The 17,903-nt window shown below is 37.8% G+C and overlaps 2 protein-coding genes across 3 annotated transcripts in view; one reads left to right on the top strand and one right to left on the bottom strand.

Annotated features, from left to right (window-relative positions):
* The window catches only part of Gk1 (Glycerol kinase 1), a 60,992-nt gene extending 58,983 nt beyond the window's left edge, over window positions 1-2,009 (top strand). For both annotated transcript variants that reach the window (XM_067792433.1, XM_067792432.1), the window contains exon 6: window positions 59-2,009. In XM_067792433.1, coding sequence (XP_067648534.1) covers window positions 59-250 — 192 coding nt within the window. In that variant the 3' untranslated portion in view covers window positions 251-2,009. The remainder of the gene's footprint in view (window positions 1-58) is intronic.
* LOC137254626 (uncharacterized) overlaps window positions 1-17,903 on the bottom strand; it is a 154,756-nt gene that overhangs the window by 71,814 nt on the left and 65,039 nt on the right. The window lies entirely within an intron of this gene.

The raw sequence follows: 17,903 nt of genomic DNA, 5'->3' as shown, positions 1-17,903 counted from the left end.
ATTCATTCAATTTCTGAAAGCTAACAATTTTTTGACGTATTTTATCCATACTATTTAGGGTGCTGCACTAGCTGCATATATGGTGGTAGAGCCGTCTTTTAATATTGCCGCCCCACTTGTTGGTAGTACCGGTGAAGACAGCGTTTTCAAACCAAAAATTGGCAATCATGAACGAAATATGCGTTATAAGAAGTGGAAGATGGCTATAGAGCGTTGTATGAATTGGGAGACATCGTCAATAACGGAATAATAATTGGACGTTGTGGCAGCGCACTGCCCTCAAGTGGGCCAATGACACCAGGCTAATCCTGTTCATTATTGTTTTTATTTATTAATTTTATTACATATTTATATATATATACTAGCAGACCCGGCAGACATTGTTCTGCCCTAAATTTAGTCTATCTTCATACATTTTAATAAGCTTTTTCCATCTAACTCTGCCCTCCCCTCTTCACTTTATCTTAATCCTTTTATTCTCTTCTCCCTCCGTCTTTTTCGCTTCATCTATCTCTATCTTCGTCTCACTCTATCTCTTTCTCAGTCTCCTTCTACTTCCCTCTTATCTCAAACTCTTCTCATTCTTCTTTATCATTTACTACCAGTCCAAGAGGGTGGTATCTATTTTGTTCCAGTCCCATTCCGAGTCCCAGCCCACTCCGAGTCTCAGTCCCAGTCCGTCTCTGGTCTACTTCCCGAAAAAATGATCGTAAATAGGCAAATTTATATACCAAATTTCAGGCAAATCGAATAGTACGTATGTAAATAGGTATGTGGGTATTATTATTTCATGTCTTTATTTCGGCTTCGCATGCATATTTATCAGTATTGCCAGGTTGATGCGACTAAATCGAATATCACAATGAAAATTACTTTAAAGCTCTCAGCAACAGCTTTCATTTGATATCCTTATTACACACACATTCTAGGGGTATCCAGGTCCACGTTTTGGCCTATATATCGAGACAGTAATCACCAGTAGGTATGACAACTACCCTGTACTAAAGCACACATCAACAGCTTCAATTTGATACCCATAATGTAAAAACGCATCCTAGTGTTACCCTGATCCACGTTTGGCCTATATCTCGAGACCCTAGTCACCAATAGGTATGAAAACTACCCTGTATTAAAGGACTCATCAACAGCTTTCATTTGTTATCCATATTGTATAAACACATTTTAGGGGTACCCGGGTTCACGTTTTTCCCTATATCTCGAGACCCTAGTCAACAATAGGTATGAAAACTACCCTATACTAAAGCACTCATCAACAGCTTTCATTTGTTATCCATATTGTATAAACACTTTCTAGTGGTACCCGGGTCCTCGTTTTGGCCTCAATCTCGAGACCCTAGTCACCAATAAGTATGAAAACTACCCTGTACTAAAGCACTCATCAACAGCTTTCATTTGTTATCCATATTCTATAAACACATTCTAGGGGTACCAGCGTCTACGTTTTCGCTTATATCTCGAGACCCTAGTTACCCGCGGGTACGAAAAATACCCCGTATCAAAGTACTCATAAACAGCTTCCATTTGATACCCATATTGTACAAATATATCCCAGGATTACCTAGGTCCACGTTTTGATCTCAAGACCGTAGCCAGAACGGGATACAAATTTCCCTATGTCTGTCTCCTGGTTCTAAGCTACACCTCCACCAATTTTCAGCCAAATATGTTCATCCGTTCCTCCTCTTCAATCACTCTTTATCTATTAAAAAAAGCGCATCAAAATCCGTTCGTATTTTTAAGGGTTTAAGCATTCAAATGGACATAGGGACAGAAAAAGCGACTTTGTTTTATAATATGTAGTGATGTACATCCATACATACCTATAAACCTACACCCTGTAGGACATGCACTTGTTAAAAAACAACTTGTTTATTTTAATTTTATCAAACAATTTTTTTATATATCTTTTTGTAAAACATCAAAATGAAAAAAAATATTTTCTCTCTAAATAAATTTTAGTTGTTAAAGAATTATTGAAAAATAAAGAACGTTATTATCGTATTTATTAAATACGATATATTTGCTGACCCCGAACCAGTGAACATATTCATATGCATCATGCCCAATACACGCTCCGGAGACAATGCCGCCTCATCACAGCAATCAACCACAATAAACATGAATCCACCATCCACAATCAGCAACACGATTCTGACATCGTCAAACAACTCAAATTCATTTTCACAAGGAGGAATTCATCTACGAATTCCGAAATTCTGGAAGGAAAACCCATTGGTATGGTTTGCACAAATCGAGGCACAGTTCGAACATCACGGAATTGTGTCGGAGAAAACAAAATATTTCACGATTCTTCCTGAATTAGACTCTGATATATTAAGTCAGGTAAGCGATATTATTCTGGCACAACCTCAGAATATATATACGCAGCTTAAACAACGTCTCATCGATCATTTTTCAATTTCCGAGGAGAAGAGAATCCAAGAGTTGTTGAACGATTTGGACGTAGGGGACAAAAAACCTAGTTGTCTTCTGCGGGAAATACGTGGTCTCTCGCATGGTGGAGTTACCGATGACTTCCTGCGAACATTGTGGCTACAACGTCTACCTTCGCAAACGCAAGCTGTTTTGGCAACATCTTCTGAAACGTTGGATAAACTTGCAGTAATGGCAGATAAAATTCAAGCAATTTCAGCACAACAACAATCAACTGTCGCAGCAATACAATCGTTCCCCAATCTATCGGATCTTCAGCAACAAATAACAACTTTGAGCACAGCTATTAACAAGCTTCAAAAACAACGCTTTCGACGCAGAAGTCGCTCAAATTCGCATGGGCGTTACACAACTAAGTCTGCTAATACAACCGAGTGGTGCTATTACCATCGTAGATTTAGGTCTCAAGCTCGGAGTTGTTGACAGCCGTGTTCATTCAAGCAACACCATCAGGGAAACTCGCCGGTCGGTCACTAGATGAAGCTAGTGGCCGATACTCTACAATTAATCGTTTACATATCTTTGATAAGCACCAACAAAAAGTTTTTGATAGACACTGGAGCGGATGTGTCGGTTCTCCCATCAGCAGGTATATCTAACAAAAAGCAAGACAAATACAAACACTTTGCTGCTAATGGTACAGCTATCAACACATTCGGTACTCAACTTTTAACCCCAACTTTTGATTTACGTCGCTCCTTTGCTTGGGAATTCATTATTGCTGATGTTAGCAGTCCTATAATTGGCTCAGATTTTTTGAAACATTTTGGATTGTTGGTGGATTTGAAAAAAGGCTGTTTGGTAGATTGCGAAACTGGTCTGAGCTCTTCCGGTAAGTTATGTGAATTACAGAGTTACCAGCGATAAAGACACTTGTAATTGTAATGTGGAACCAACGCCTCTAACACCCCTTTCCTTATGGTCCACCCCTGTTGAAACGGCAAGTTTCCTTGGACTCCCGTTAGAGGATATTGATGACAAATATCCGGATTTAACGAATCCTTCGTTGCATCAGATAAAAGTTCCTCATTGTGTTGAGCATGTCATCGAGACAAAAGGTCCTCCGATATTTTCGAGGCCTCGTCGTTTAGCACCGGACAAGCTCAAAATTGCAAAGCGAGAGTTTCAATTTATGGTCGATCAAGGACTTTGTTGCCCATGTAAAAGTTCTTGGTCAAGTCCGTTACATATGGTATTAAAGAAAAATGGCCAGTGGCGTCCGTGCGGAGACTATCGTCGTCTTAACGCTCAAACTCTTCCTGATCGTTATCCCATTCCGCATATACATGATTTCGCTTATGGGCTCTCAGGAAAGACAGTTTTTTCTACCATTGATTTAGTTCGTGCCTACAATCAAATTCCGGTTGCTCCTGCCGATGTTTCAAAAACGGCTATAATTACCCCGTTCGGATTATTTGAGTTCCGATTTATGACTTTTGGCTTATGTAACGCCGCTCAAACGTTTCAGCGGTTCATGCATGAGGTTCTTCGAGGGTTAGACTTTTGTTTCCCTTACCTCGACGATATCCGCACTGCGTTACACGCTTTACGTAACAAAATGCACCCCTGCGTGCAAGTGGCATCGCCGTCAGCTGTTACTGAAAAGCAATGCCAATTGCACTCAGCAGTGGCAATAACATTCAGCGATGTAAAATGATGGCCGCTGAGCTTGGCTGGAAAAACGAACCCGATGAGTTTCGTTTCGACAGTCAAGGTAACCGGCCAAGCCATAAGAACGCGCGAGGGATTAAAACTGAAAAAAAGAAAAGTAAATTGAACTAAACTAAGTGGTGGTTGTGCGGTTGTAACTAAAAAGGTATAAGGCTCGGTAACTGAGTGAGAACTAAAAGTTTAACTATATTTTATTGCTGTAACGTAAAGAAATGAAACACAGAAACTTGTAAATGAAACATAAGCGAATTTATTGAAAAATTTAAAGAAACTAAAGTTACACTTAAATAAAGACTAAATAAAACGAAAAACTGAACTGAGTGTACTAATTTGGAAATAAACGAAAGGAAAGAAGGTTTGTGTGTCCAGATGTGCGAAAGGGCTGCATACACGCTAGGGCGAGTATCTAATTCATAACGAAAATGGTTGGTGATGAAAAGCTAGCTTTTCATGGCGACCGTGACGCCGGGCCTCAAAATGGCGGCCATAGTGGCGAAGAGGCAGGCCTCTTAGAGAAAAAAAACCTCAAATAAAAATTTAAAATCAAAATTTTTTTAATTGAAAATAATTAAACCTACAAAAATTACAAAACGAAGCAAAATGAAATATTAATAAATTACAAGAAAATACACATACAAAAAGAAAAAAGTTACAAAAAAAGTTTAAAATTAAAAAAAATCTACAAAAAAAAACATAAAACCAAATAAAAATCCAAAAAAAAATATAAACATGCAAAAATTTTACAAAAAAAATATTAAAATTCCAAAAACTATACAAAAAAAATGTTCTTTAAAAAAACTATGAATATTACAAAAAAATATAAAACTTATAAAAACCCTACAAAAAAAATATATAAAAATGCAAAAACCCTACAAAAAAAAAATTTAAAAACTAAAAACTACACAAAAAAAAAATTTTTTTTCTTTAAAAACAAAAAATTATAAAATCTACAAAAAAAAAATTTACAAAAATTAGTCAAGGTTCGATTCGAGCTCAAGGCCAGAACAATAATTTTTTTTCTAATGATAATTATTGTTATTTTTTAATTTTTCTAAATTTGAAAAATTGTATTTTTGTTTTTGGAATAGTAAGTAGAAAATTTTTCAGACAACCTGCCATAGCTGCGCAGATAGATCCATTTCGAAGGGTGCTAAGCCTTCATCATCAGTACGCTTTAGGCATGCTGTGCTAACCATTTAGCTATACAGCGGTGGTGTGTTTGACTGGCAAATTTGCTACTTCTATTCCTTTTTACCAACCATATTTATTCAGCGTTGCGCCATCTGGTGCAAATCACTGATAATGTTGGATTTTTGTTTATTGTCAATTACTTTGTTTGACATTCCCAAGTGCTCATGGTTTATTAACAATTGTTTTTGTTTTTATCGGCCTGTTGATAAATGAGTCAAGGTTCGATTCGAGCTCAAGGCCAGAACAATAATTTTTTTTCTAATGATAATTATTGTTATTTTTTAATTTTTCTAAATTTGAAAAATTGTATTTTTGTTTTTGGAATAGTAAGTAGAAAATTTTTCAGACAACCTGCCATAGCTGCGCAGATAGATCCATTTCGAAGGGTGCTAAGCCTTCATCATCAGTACGCTTTAGGCATGCTGTGCTAACCATTTAGCTATACAGCGGTGGTGTGTTTGACTGGCAAATTTGCTACTTCTATTCCTTTTTACCAACCATATTTATTCAGCGTTGCGCCATCTGGTGCAAATCACTGATAATGGATCTATCTGCGCAGCTATGGCAGGTTGTCTGAAAAATTTTCTACTTACTATTCCAAAAACAAAAATACAATTTTTCAAATTTAGAAAAATTAAAAAATAACAATAATTATCATTAGAAAAAAAATTATTGTTCTGGCCTTGAGCTCGAATCGAACCTTGACTCATTTATCAACAGGCCGATAAAAACAAAAACAATTGTTAATAAACCATGAGCACTTGGGAATGTCAAACAAAGTAATTGACAATAAACAAAAATCCAACATTATCAGTGATTTGCACCAGATGGCGCAACGCTGAATAAATATGGTTGGTAAAAAGGAATAGAAGTAGCAAATTTGCCAGTCAAACACACCACCGCTGTATAGCTAAATGGTTAGCACAGCATGCCTAAAGCGTACTGATGATGAAGGCTTAGCACCCTTCGAAATGGATCTATCTGCGCAGCTATGGCAGGTTGTCTGAAAAATTTTCTACTTACTATTCCAAAAACAAAAATACAATTTTTCAAATTTAGAAAAATTAAAAAATAACAATAATTATCATTAGAAAAAAAATTATTGTTCTGGCCTTGAGCTCGAATCGAACCTTGACTCATTTATCAACAGGCCGATAAAAACAAAAACAATTGTTAATAAACCATGAGCACTTGGGAATGTCAAACAAAGTAATTGACAATAAACAAAAATCCAACATTATCAGTGATTTGCACCAGATGGCGCAACGCTGAATAAATATGGTTGGTAAAAAGGAATAGAAGTAGCAAATTTGCCAGTCAAACACACCACCGCTGTATAGCTAAATGGTTAGCACAGCATGCCTAAAGCGTACTGATGATGAAGGCTTAGCACCCTTCGAAATGGATCTATCTGCGCAGCTATGGCAGGTTGTCTGAAAAATTTTCTACTTACTATTCCAAAAACAAAAATACAATTTTTCAAATTTAGAAAAATTAAAAAATAACAATAATTATCATTAGAAAAAAAATTATTGTTCTGGCCTTGAGCTCGAATCGAACCTTGACTCATTTATCAACAGGCCGATAAAAACAAAAACAATTGTTAATAAACCATGAGCACTTGGGAATGTCAAACAAAGTAATTGACAATAAACAAAAATCCAACATTATCAGTGATTTGCACCAGATGGCGCAACGCTGAATAAATATGGTTGGTAAAAAGGAATAGAAGTAGCAAATTTGCCAGTCAAACACACCACCGCTGTATAGCTAAATGGTTAGCACAGCATGCCTAAAGCGTACTGATGATGAAGGCTTAGCACCCTTCGAAATGGATCTATCTGCGCAGCTATGGCAGGTTGTCTGAAAAATTTTCTACTTACTATTCCAAAAACAAAAATACAATTTTTCAAATTTAGAAAAATTAAAAAATAACAATAATTATCATTAGAAAAAAAATTATTGTTCTGGCCTTGAGCTCGAATCGAACCTTGACTCATTTATCAACAGGCCGATAAAAACAAAAACAATTGTTAATAAACCATGAGCACTTGGGAATGTCAAACAAAGTAATTGACAATAAACAAAAATCCAACATTATCAGTGATTTGCACCAGATGGCGCAACGCTGAATAAATATGGTTGGTAAAAAGGAATAGAAGTAGCAAATTTGCCAGTCAAACACACCACCGCTGTATAGCTAAATGGTTAGCACAGCATGCCTAAAGCGTACTGATGATGAAGGCTTAGCACCCTTCGAAATGGATCTATCTGCGCAGCTATGGCAGGTTGTCTGAAAAATTTTCTACTTACTATTCCAAAAACAAAAATACAATTTTTCAAATTTAGAAAAATTAAAAAATAACAATAATTATCATTAGAAAAAAAATTATTGTTCTGGCCTTGAGCTCGAATCGAACCTTGACTCATTTATCAACAGGCCGATAAAAACAAAAACAATTGTTAATAAACCATGAGCACTTGGGAATGTCAAACAAAGTAATTGACAATAAACAAAAATCCAACATTATCAGTGATTTGCACCAGATGGCGCAACGCTGAATAAATATGGTTGGTAAAAAGGAATAGAAGTAGCAAATTTGCCAGTCAAACACACCACCGCTGTATAGCTAAATGGTTAGCACAGCATGCCTAAAGCGTACTGATGATGAAGGCTTAGCACCCTTCGAAATGGATCTATCTGCGCAGCTATGGCAGGTTGTCTGAAAAATTTTCTACTTACTATTCCAAAAACAAAAATACAATTTTTCAAATTTAGAAAAATTAAAAAATAACAATAATTATCATTAGAAAAAAAATTATTGTTCTGGCCTTGAGCTCGAATCGAACCTTGACTCATTTATCAACAGGCCGATAAAAACAAAAACAATTATTTACAAAAATTTAGAAAAACCCCTACAAATATGTGGAAAATTACAAAAAAAATCAAAAACGTTTAAAAATTACAAAAAAATTATAAAATTGAGGAAAAAAAAAAACACTTACAAAAAAATTTTTACAAAATCTAAAAATCAAAAAAAAAATTTCAAAATTAACACAAATGTACAAAATTTTGAAAAGTTTGAAAACAGAAATATTTTCGAATAACTATACTACTTGGTGGGAGTTCATGGTGGTGTTGGTGCCGGTGGCTAGTGCAGAAAAATTAGAAAAATAAAAGTACATAACAGAGAATATAATAAAAAGACTTAATAGAATACAGAAATAATAAGATCATATAAACTATTATAATAAAACAACGAACTAAACGGCAGCAGAAATAATATAATCGTGGAAAGAAAAACAACAAAAACACACAAAATTAAAACACATAATTTGAAGACTGTACCAAAAATTTTTGGTTCTGTAAAAACGGCACTAGCCACGCCACTTATAACGGCCCTAGCCACGCACCCAGCATAGCGGCAAACCACCGTAAGCCCAAAAAGCAACAAACAAACACCTTGCATGGTACATAAGAGCGGTACATGGCAGAGCACAAGCGCAGCAGCTGCAGCAAAACAGCAACCGAAGCAGCAGTCCAGCAGCAGCAGCAACATAACGGCAAGCGAGCAAGCGGTATCGAAACAGCAGCAGTTGGTATGAAATAATTTTTGACTTACATAAATTACAATAAATAAATTAAACTTACATTTTTGTCAATTTCCTATGAACATTCTTATATTTTCTATCAAAAAAAATTATTTCATATTAACCTTTTTCCACTACAAAATAATACATTTTAAATTATACTTCAAATTTTCAATATTACCATTCTTATTATTAAAAAAAAAAAAAAAAAAAAAAAATTTTATTTCCCGACGTATACATACACATATATATGTGTGCAAAATGTGTGAAGGTAGGCACTGTGGGACAGGGTCGGACAAAAAACTGAAACTTTTTTTTAATCATCATTAATTGCGTTGTTGGTTTTTGACTTGTATAACAACCGCTGAAATTAAATACATTTTTAAAAGTTTTAGAGTTTTAGTCCCACTCTGCCCCACAGTGGGCTCCATCAAAGAGGAAAAAATAACATTAAAAATATTTTTTTTTGCATAAAACGGTGGTTCCGTAATTAACCAAAAAGATTTTTTTTTTGCGTAAACGGTGGTCCCGTAAACAACCAATGAAATTTTTTTTAATCCCGGTGCGTCCGAGGATCTTCGTATTATAAATTTGAAAAGATGCGGTGCGCCCGTATCTATAAAAATAAAACCATACAATTTTAATAAAAACGGTGCGTCCGTAATAACACAAACACATTAAGATCTTTTTAATAAAGCGGTGCGTCCGTTATCAACAGCCAAGTCCTTTTACCAAAATAAAATATTTTCCTTTGAAATAAATTTAAATTAAATTACTTCAATATACATTCAATTTATCATTAAATATTCAGTCTTTCATTAAATTGCCGAATAATTCTTGCAATTTCAAATCAACATTCAATTCAATTTCAATTTCTGTTAAATTTTCGTAAGCAATTTCTACAAATTCGACTTTAATCAGTTTAAATATTTCTCCTTTGCTTCTTACTACTCGAATCCGCCAAGGATGGGGTGCGGAAGAAGAGCGCTTTTGATGGAAATCCGTCAAATCAATCTTCAGCACTCTAAGGCGGCTTCCGCAAATTTGTTGCTCTGCCTTGAAAAAGGCGGAGTGGATATAGTCCTTGTCCAGGAGCCGTGGCTGAGTAGTAACGGCAGTAAGATTTCTGGATTAAGGACTGGAAAATTCAACACCTTGGTGCATGGGGAGGCAAGTAGGCCTAGATCCCGTGTGCTTGTTAAAAAAGAGATTAAAGCTTTTATTCTCTCTAATTTCAGCAATGCTGACGTAACCACGGTCTGCCTCGAGCGAGGAAGTAATGAAATGTGGGTGGTCTCAGCGTACATGCCCCACGGGGACGTAGTGGGACCACCACCTGCGATACTGGGTGAAATCACCGCTGAAGCAAGGCGGAGAGGTGTTGGCGTGATCATCGGTGCCGATGCAAATGCCCATCATAGCATTTGGGGAAGCTCGGATACCAACACTAGAGGTGAGTCTTTATTTACTTTTATTGTAGATGAGGGACTTTGTATATGTAATAGGGGGAATGACCCGACTTTTATTACTGCGTTAAGGGAGGAGGTCCTGGACCTCACCCTGGTTAGTAGAGAACTGGAAGGTCGGATATCTGGATGGAGGGTTCTCAACGAGCACTCCTTCTCTGATCACCGATATATTCAGTTCTCAGTGAACGAAGAACGTCCCGGTAAAATATCTTTTAGGAACCCTAAAAGTACTAACTGGGACTTGCATTGTAGGAAGCTGGGAGAGCTACTGCCTGCGGTGCCTATCATTAGTTCGCGCCTGTCCGAATCTGAGATAGACGTTCTGGTGGAAAACTTCACCTCGGCAAGCAATAGCGCCTTTCAGCTGTCCTGCCCATTGAAAACTTACAGGGGGAAGGGCAAGCCGCCCTGGTGGTCGGATTCTCTTGACGACCTAAGAGCGTCCAGTCGGCGGCTCTTCAACAGAGCCAGGAGGAGTAAATTACCCTCGGACTGGGAGCTCTATAAGGTGAGTCTGGGGATTTATAAATATGAAATAAGGATAGCCAAGCGAGATGCATGGCGAAGCTTCTGCGAAAACGTAGACGGCTGCAATAAATCCGCGAGATTTAGAAAAATACTCTCTAGGAACCCCGCTCCTCTGGGGTATCTGAGAGATGATGGTGGGGACTGGTCGATGAGTAGCGAGGAGTCCCTAAGGCTTTTACTGGACAATCATTTTCCCGATGTCCCAGTTGCGCAGGGATCTTCGCCTGCATGGTCGGCGGTCGTTGGCCATGCAGAAGTGCCTGCCATTCCAATACGGGAAAGTCAGATAACCTGGGCTATAGGGTCGTTCAAGCCCTATAAGTCTCCGGGCCCGGATGGAATCATTCCTGCGCAGCTTCAAAGGTCTTTGGGGATTTCCTGCCGCTGGTTGGCCATCATATATACTAACTGCCTCAGGCTTAACTATATCCCGAAGTCTTGGCACACGGTTAGGGTTTTTTTCATTCCGAAGGCCGGCAGAAGCTCTCATGTATCACCTAAGGATTTCAGGCCAATCAGTCTCTCGTCGTTTCTTCTTAAGACGTTTGAGCGGTTGATTGACCTGTACCTACGGGAAAGGATACCTCGGGGGTTACTGTCGGCTTCACAACATGCGTACTGCAAGGGCAGATCGACGGAAACGGCTCTCCATTCGATTGTAAAGCAAATAGAGGGGTCCCTAGAACACAAAGAGTATGCTCTGGGTGCCTTTCTAGACATCGATGGAGCTTTTAACAATGTCTTACCGGGGTCAATCGAAAGAGCTCTGGTGGGTTTAGGAGTCGAGGCGGCTCTGGTTGAATTTATTAGCAAACTTCTATGCGGCAGAATTGTCGCAGCGGAGTGGGGAGGGGCCATAATTAAGAGGAAGGTGTGCAGGGGCACGCCACAGGGGGGTGTCCTATCTCCTCTCCTCTGGGTTGTGGTAGTCAGCGAGCTTCTTGTGGAGCTGGAAGCCCATGGTTGTCGGGTGGTTGCCTATGCAGATGACCTCGCTATCCTAGTCAGAGGCAAATTTCTGGGCGCCCTGCGCGATGTTCTTCAGGGCTACCTGGATACTGTGGCTAGGTGGGCTGAACCATGTCGATTGGCGGTCAACCCGGGAAAAACGGAATTGGTCCTTTTCACAAGAAGGTGCCCGATTTCAGAACTCCCTCGATTGGAGGGGTACCGTTGGTACTTTCTGATAGGGTTAAATATTTGGGGATTGTTTTGGACAAGAAACTGTCCTGGAGACCCAATGTGGAAGATCGGGCCAGGAAGGCCGCCATTGCCTTGTACTGCTGCAGAGGAGCTATCGGAAAGAGATGGGGACTCTCGCCAAGAATAGTACACTGGCTTTATGAGATGGTGGTCAAACCGATTCTGCTATATGGGGTGCTGGTCTGGTGGAAAGCACTGGACACGGCGAGCACCTCCAAAATGTTAGTGTCAGTGCAACGGACGGCGCTGATCGGTATCAGTGGCGCTCTCAGAACAACGCCTACCTTGGCACTGAACGTCATGCTGAACATATACCCAGTAGATATTGCGGGAAAGGCGGCCGCGGCAAGGTCGTTGGTCAGGCTTCGTGATATTGGATATAGACTTTCTGACCGCGGACACTCTAGCCTTCTTACCAGTTTCGACTTCATCCCGGACAGAACGGACTACTGTATGCCGATAACAGCTCCCTATACAACCTTCACCCCAGTTATTCCAGAGAGAGAGGATTGGGGAAGAGGAATTATCTGGGGCATGGGACCGGTTAACTTGTTCACGGATGGGTCAAAGCTGGATGGAAAGGTTGGTGGGGGGGTCTTTTGTCAAGAGCTAAATTTAAGCCGCAAGTTTAAGTTGGCTGATCACTGCAGTGTATTCCAAGCGGAAATTGCTGCGATTAAGGATGCGGTGGATGGAATGCTATCCAGTGCTACCACGGTTAGGGAATTTAACATCTACTCTGATAGCCAATCGGCTATCAAGGCCTTGAGCTCAACTACAGTGCGATCGAGGGTGGTCTGGGAGTGCCTGACCTCGCTTGCGATTGCATCGAATTATTTTAAAATTAAGATTATCTGGGTCCCGGGCCATAATGATATCCCGGGTAACTGTCAAGCGGATCTCTTAGCCCGCATCGGTACAACTGAACCGGATGAAGATGGCTGTAGGGACTTCGGGATCCCGCTGGCCACCTGTGGATTGCTCCTCCATAGCTGGGCCTCGAATCAGCTCAGCAAACGTTGGGCGGATACCACGTCTTGCAGGGTAGCAAGATCTTTCTGGCCGAAAGTGGATGGCAGGAGGTCTGCTGAAATAATTGGGTTCACTAAGGCTCACCTATCAATGGTCATTGGGGTTTTGACAGGGCACTGTCCCATGGGTATCCATGCGGTACGTCTCAATATACTGGAAACTCCATCCTGCTGCAACTGTATGGAGGATGATGAGGTGGAATCACCAAATCACTTTATGCTTGATTGTCCAGCTTTTGCCAGAATTAGGCGAAAGTACTTCGGTCGCGACTCACTTGGATCTCCCGAGGATATATCCAAAGTTGAGATCGGTATCATTCGGAGCTTTATCGTTGCTACCCAACGATTCTCTAAGTAGCTGGATCTAGGTCACCGTTATTTTTGGTGTATGTGGTATCACAACGGACCTTCGTGTTGTCCAAGTGAGCTATCCTTATCAGGGCAGCTACCACCTAACCTATCCTATCCTATCTTACTACATATGTTCCTTAGAAACCAAAAAGTGGTTCCCAGAATTTCAGAGCAAGACTCAGATTCCGATAGTAATTCCAAAAATTCAGATTCCAATTCCAAAAATTTTAATTCCGAAAGTTCCGATTCTGATAATCTTGATTTTAAAAGCCCAGTTTCTGAAGGCTCAACCACATATTCGCCCAGTACAATCAAAAACCTTGTTGTTAGACTGTCTTTGTCCGGAGAATTTCACGGATTCGAGGAATTGCCCGAAACAAATATTTCAAATCCTTCTAATTCCGATATAAATATGGCGACTCCTGAAGAAAAAAGAACGTTTATCGGCATATGTGCTGGTATTATGCGTGAAAATTATAGCGGTGAGCCCCTAGGCCTCGAATCTTTTATTACTAAAATTGAGTTAATCGAACAATTTGTCGACGAAAATTTGACTGACATTTGTATTTCATATATTAAATCCAAACTCGATGGTAAAGCTCGAGAAGCGATACCAACTGAAGTACTTTCAGTTAACGATATAAAAATAGCACTACGTAACCGTATAAAACCCGACAACTCCAAAGTTGTGTCCGGAAAAATTGCAGCTTTGTAAGCTAATAATAATAATTATACCGATTTTGCAAACGCGTTGAGGAATTGTCTGATGCTTTAGAGCAGACAAAATAGACCATCCTTTAGTAACAGTAACTATGGCAACAACTTCAATCGCGGCAATCAAAGGCAAAATTTCCGTTCCAGCGGCGGAAATCGGAATCAGCCTACCAATAATAATAATATCAACAAAAGTCGTACTAGCAATAATAGCGGTTCTAACACTTCCAATAATAGAGCTAGAAATGCAAGCGTTCGGGCTTTAAACAGGGAAGCCCCTCAGGAGCGAACACTGAGGGAGGACGAGACAAATTACTAACTGATTCAGCTCACAATTTTTCTTCTAAAAACGTTTATTGTCTTAACTTAAATTATTCCGATTTTATACAAATAAATATTACTGGTTCTAACAAATTTTGTACATTTCTAGTCGATACACAAGCCGACATTTCGTTAATTAAAATTTCTTCTCTTAATAAAAATTTGTCAATTAATAACAATGATACAATTAATATTACCGGAGTAACTACAGATGCAGTTTCTACATTAGGTACTTTTACAACTAACTTACACTTTTCAAATTTTTATATCAAACATACGTTGCACGTGGTAGGCAATGATTTCAACATTCCATCAGATGGAATACTTGGTAAGAATTTCCTGAAAACAAATAAATGCGATATCAGCTATGCAACAAATTGCATTTCCTTCTGGATAGGCAATGAAAAGATCGCACTTCCCATCCATCACGGAATGGAAAGCGATACATTTGTTATTCCACCTCGTTGCGAAGTTTATAGAATTTTTGCCTTGGAAAAAGACTCAGAACCACTTTTCGTGGATTCTCAAGAGATTTCTGACGGTGTTTTCACAGCGAAATGTATAGTTGATACTAGTAATCCGATCATTAAGGTAATAAATACCACAAATAGCGTAAAATACGTAAACAATTGCAACATTCAAACCGAAAAACTCTCTAGTTATAACGTTTATAAAATCAATAAACCAGTAAAACAAGATAGTCGTATCAAAGAACTTAAAAGCATTTTAGAAAAACAAATACCTAATTATGCTGAAAATAAGCTTATTAACTTATGTTTACAATATTCCGATATTTTTGCACTAGACAATGATAAAATGACAATAAACAATTTTTATGAACAAAAACTAAGCCTAAACGACACGACGCCAGTATACATTAACAATTACCGCCTACCGTATTCGCAGCGCGAAGAAATAAATAAACAGGTTAATAAATTATTGGAAAACGATCTGATCGAAAATAGTTGTTCGAATTATAACAGTCCCTTGATTTTGGTACCAAAAAAAGACCTAAATGGCCAAAAATCGTATAGAATGTGCGTTGACTTTAGGGCTGTAAATAAAAAGTTAATTGCCGACAAATTTCCTTTGGCACGTGTAGACGATATTTTAGATAACCTTGGCCGTGCGAAATTTTTTTCTACATTAGATCTTTTTTCGGGTTTTCACCAAATCCTACTTCACAAAGATTCAAGAGACATAACATATTTTAGTACTGACCGCGGAGCTTTTCGATGGAAGGTTTTACCATTTGGTCTAAACGTAGCTCCAAATTCATTTTCAAGAATGATGTCAATTGCATTTTCTGGTATTTCACCCAACCAAGCCTTTATGTATGTAGACGATATAATAGTAATTGGATGTAGCGAAGCACATCATCTCAATAATCTAAAAAAAGTTTTCGAAACTTGTAGGAAGTTCAACTTGCGACTTAATCCAAAAAAGTGTAATTTTCTTAGACCTGAAGTAACTTTCTTAGGGCATAAATGCTCAGCAAATGGTTTGCTACCAGACGATTCAAAAATTGAAGCAATTAAAAGGTATCCTAAGCCACGCGATAAAGACGCTGTACGAAGATTCGTGGCATTTGCAAATTATTATAGGAGATTCATTCCAAATTTCGCTTCTTTAACAGCTCCATTGAATCGTTTGAGTAGAAAGAAGGTTGAATTTAATTGGGATACGGCATGTGAGTTAGCTTTCGAAAAACTAAGAAAAAGTCTGATTTCTCCAAAACTTTTACAATATCCAGATTTCACCAAAGAATTTTTAATTACGGTTGATGCTTCAAAGTTAGGTTGTGGTGCGATACTGAGTCAAAATCATAATGGTAACGACTTGCCAATTTGTTTTGCTTCAAAATCCTTTAGCAAATCAGAACAAAATAAAGCAATAATAGAATTAGAACTTTTGGCAATATATTTTGCAATAAAGCAATTTCGTCCATATATTTATGGCACTCACTTCAAAGTTAAATCAGATCATCGTCCACTAGTTTATCTATTTAATATGAAAGACCCGTCGTCGAAACTTTCCAGAATCTGTTTGGAATTGTCCGAATATAATTTTACCATAGAATATATTAAAGGAAAATCTAACGTAGGTGCAGACGCATTATCGCGAATTTCAAATCAAGAACTTAAAAAGTCCAATAATCAAATTTTAGCGGTACAGACGAGGTCTATGACGAAACGTCACGAACAATTACAACAATCGGCTGAAGACATAAACGAAGAAAATGTCATATTACAGGTATTCGACAAGTTTTCATATAATTTTTCCAAGAAAATCCATAGGATAAAAAGCCAAATATGTCATGACAACGATAATAATAAAATCAATTTAAAAATATATGCGCATTTAAAACATAAAAAACTCGAGTTACTTAATATTGTGTGTACTAACAAAATAATGCAATTAGATGAATTACTTTTGAAGCTTGAAAAAGAAGCTGGTAAATACAACATTAAGAAAGCAGAATGGCAAAAAGATGATCAAATATTTTAATATTTTTCTATTTCAAATTTTAAAAATACAGGAAATTCAATTTTAAAAAATTTAAAAATACTATTAATAGAACCTGTCGGAACAGTTACGACAACGACAAGAAACTTAAATTAATGGAAATTTACCACAATGACCCGATATCAGGAGGTCACTGCGGAAATAAAAAGCTTTACGCAAAAATACGTACAAAATATTATTGGAAAGGTATGACCCGTGACATTGCCAAATACGTCAAAAATTGCAAAAATGCCTTTTAAATAAAGTCAAGCCAAAAACCAAAGAAAATTTGGTGCTTACACCAACACCCTGCAAACCTTTCGATGTCGTAGTTGTAGATACAATAGGACCTTTGCCTGAGTCGAATAATGGAAATAGGTTCGCGATTACCATTATGTGCGACTTTAGCAAATACCTAGTTACCATATCAATCCCTGATAAGACAGCAAAAACAATTGTAACAGCCATTTTTGAAGGTTTCATCCTCATTTATGGCATAATGAAATCAATTAAAACCGATTTAGGAACCGAATATAAAAACGAAATTTTCTCTGAATTAACTAAACTCCTAAAGATCGAACATAATTTTTCTACAGCTTACCATCATGAAACCCTAGGTACAATTGAAAGAAATCATCGGGTATTTAATGAATATTTACGAGCTTTTCTAAATGATAACTTCCCCGAATGGGACATTTATTTAAAATATTTTACATTTTTGCATAATACAACTCCTAATACAGTTTTTGATAATGGACTTACTCCATACGAATTAGTATTCGGTAGAAATGTTACCTTACCAAATGAAGTTCAAAAGGAACAAATCGATCCAATTTACAATGTTGAAAGTTAT

Source organism: Eurosta solidaginis, chromosome 5 (assembly GCF_040869045.1).
Source record: "Eurosta solidaginis isolate ZX-2024a chromosome 5, ASM4086904v1, whole genome shotgun sequence".
Lineage (NCBI taxonomy): Eukaryota > Metazoa > Arthropoda > Insecta > Diptera > Tephritidae > Eurosta > Eurosta solidaginis.
The sequence above is the reverse complement of the archived record's forward strand: the minus strand, read 5'-3'. Positions and strand labels throughout refer to the sequence as shown.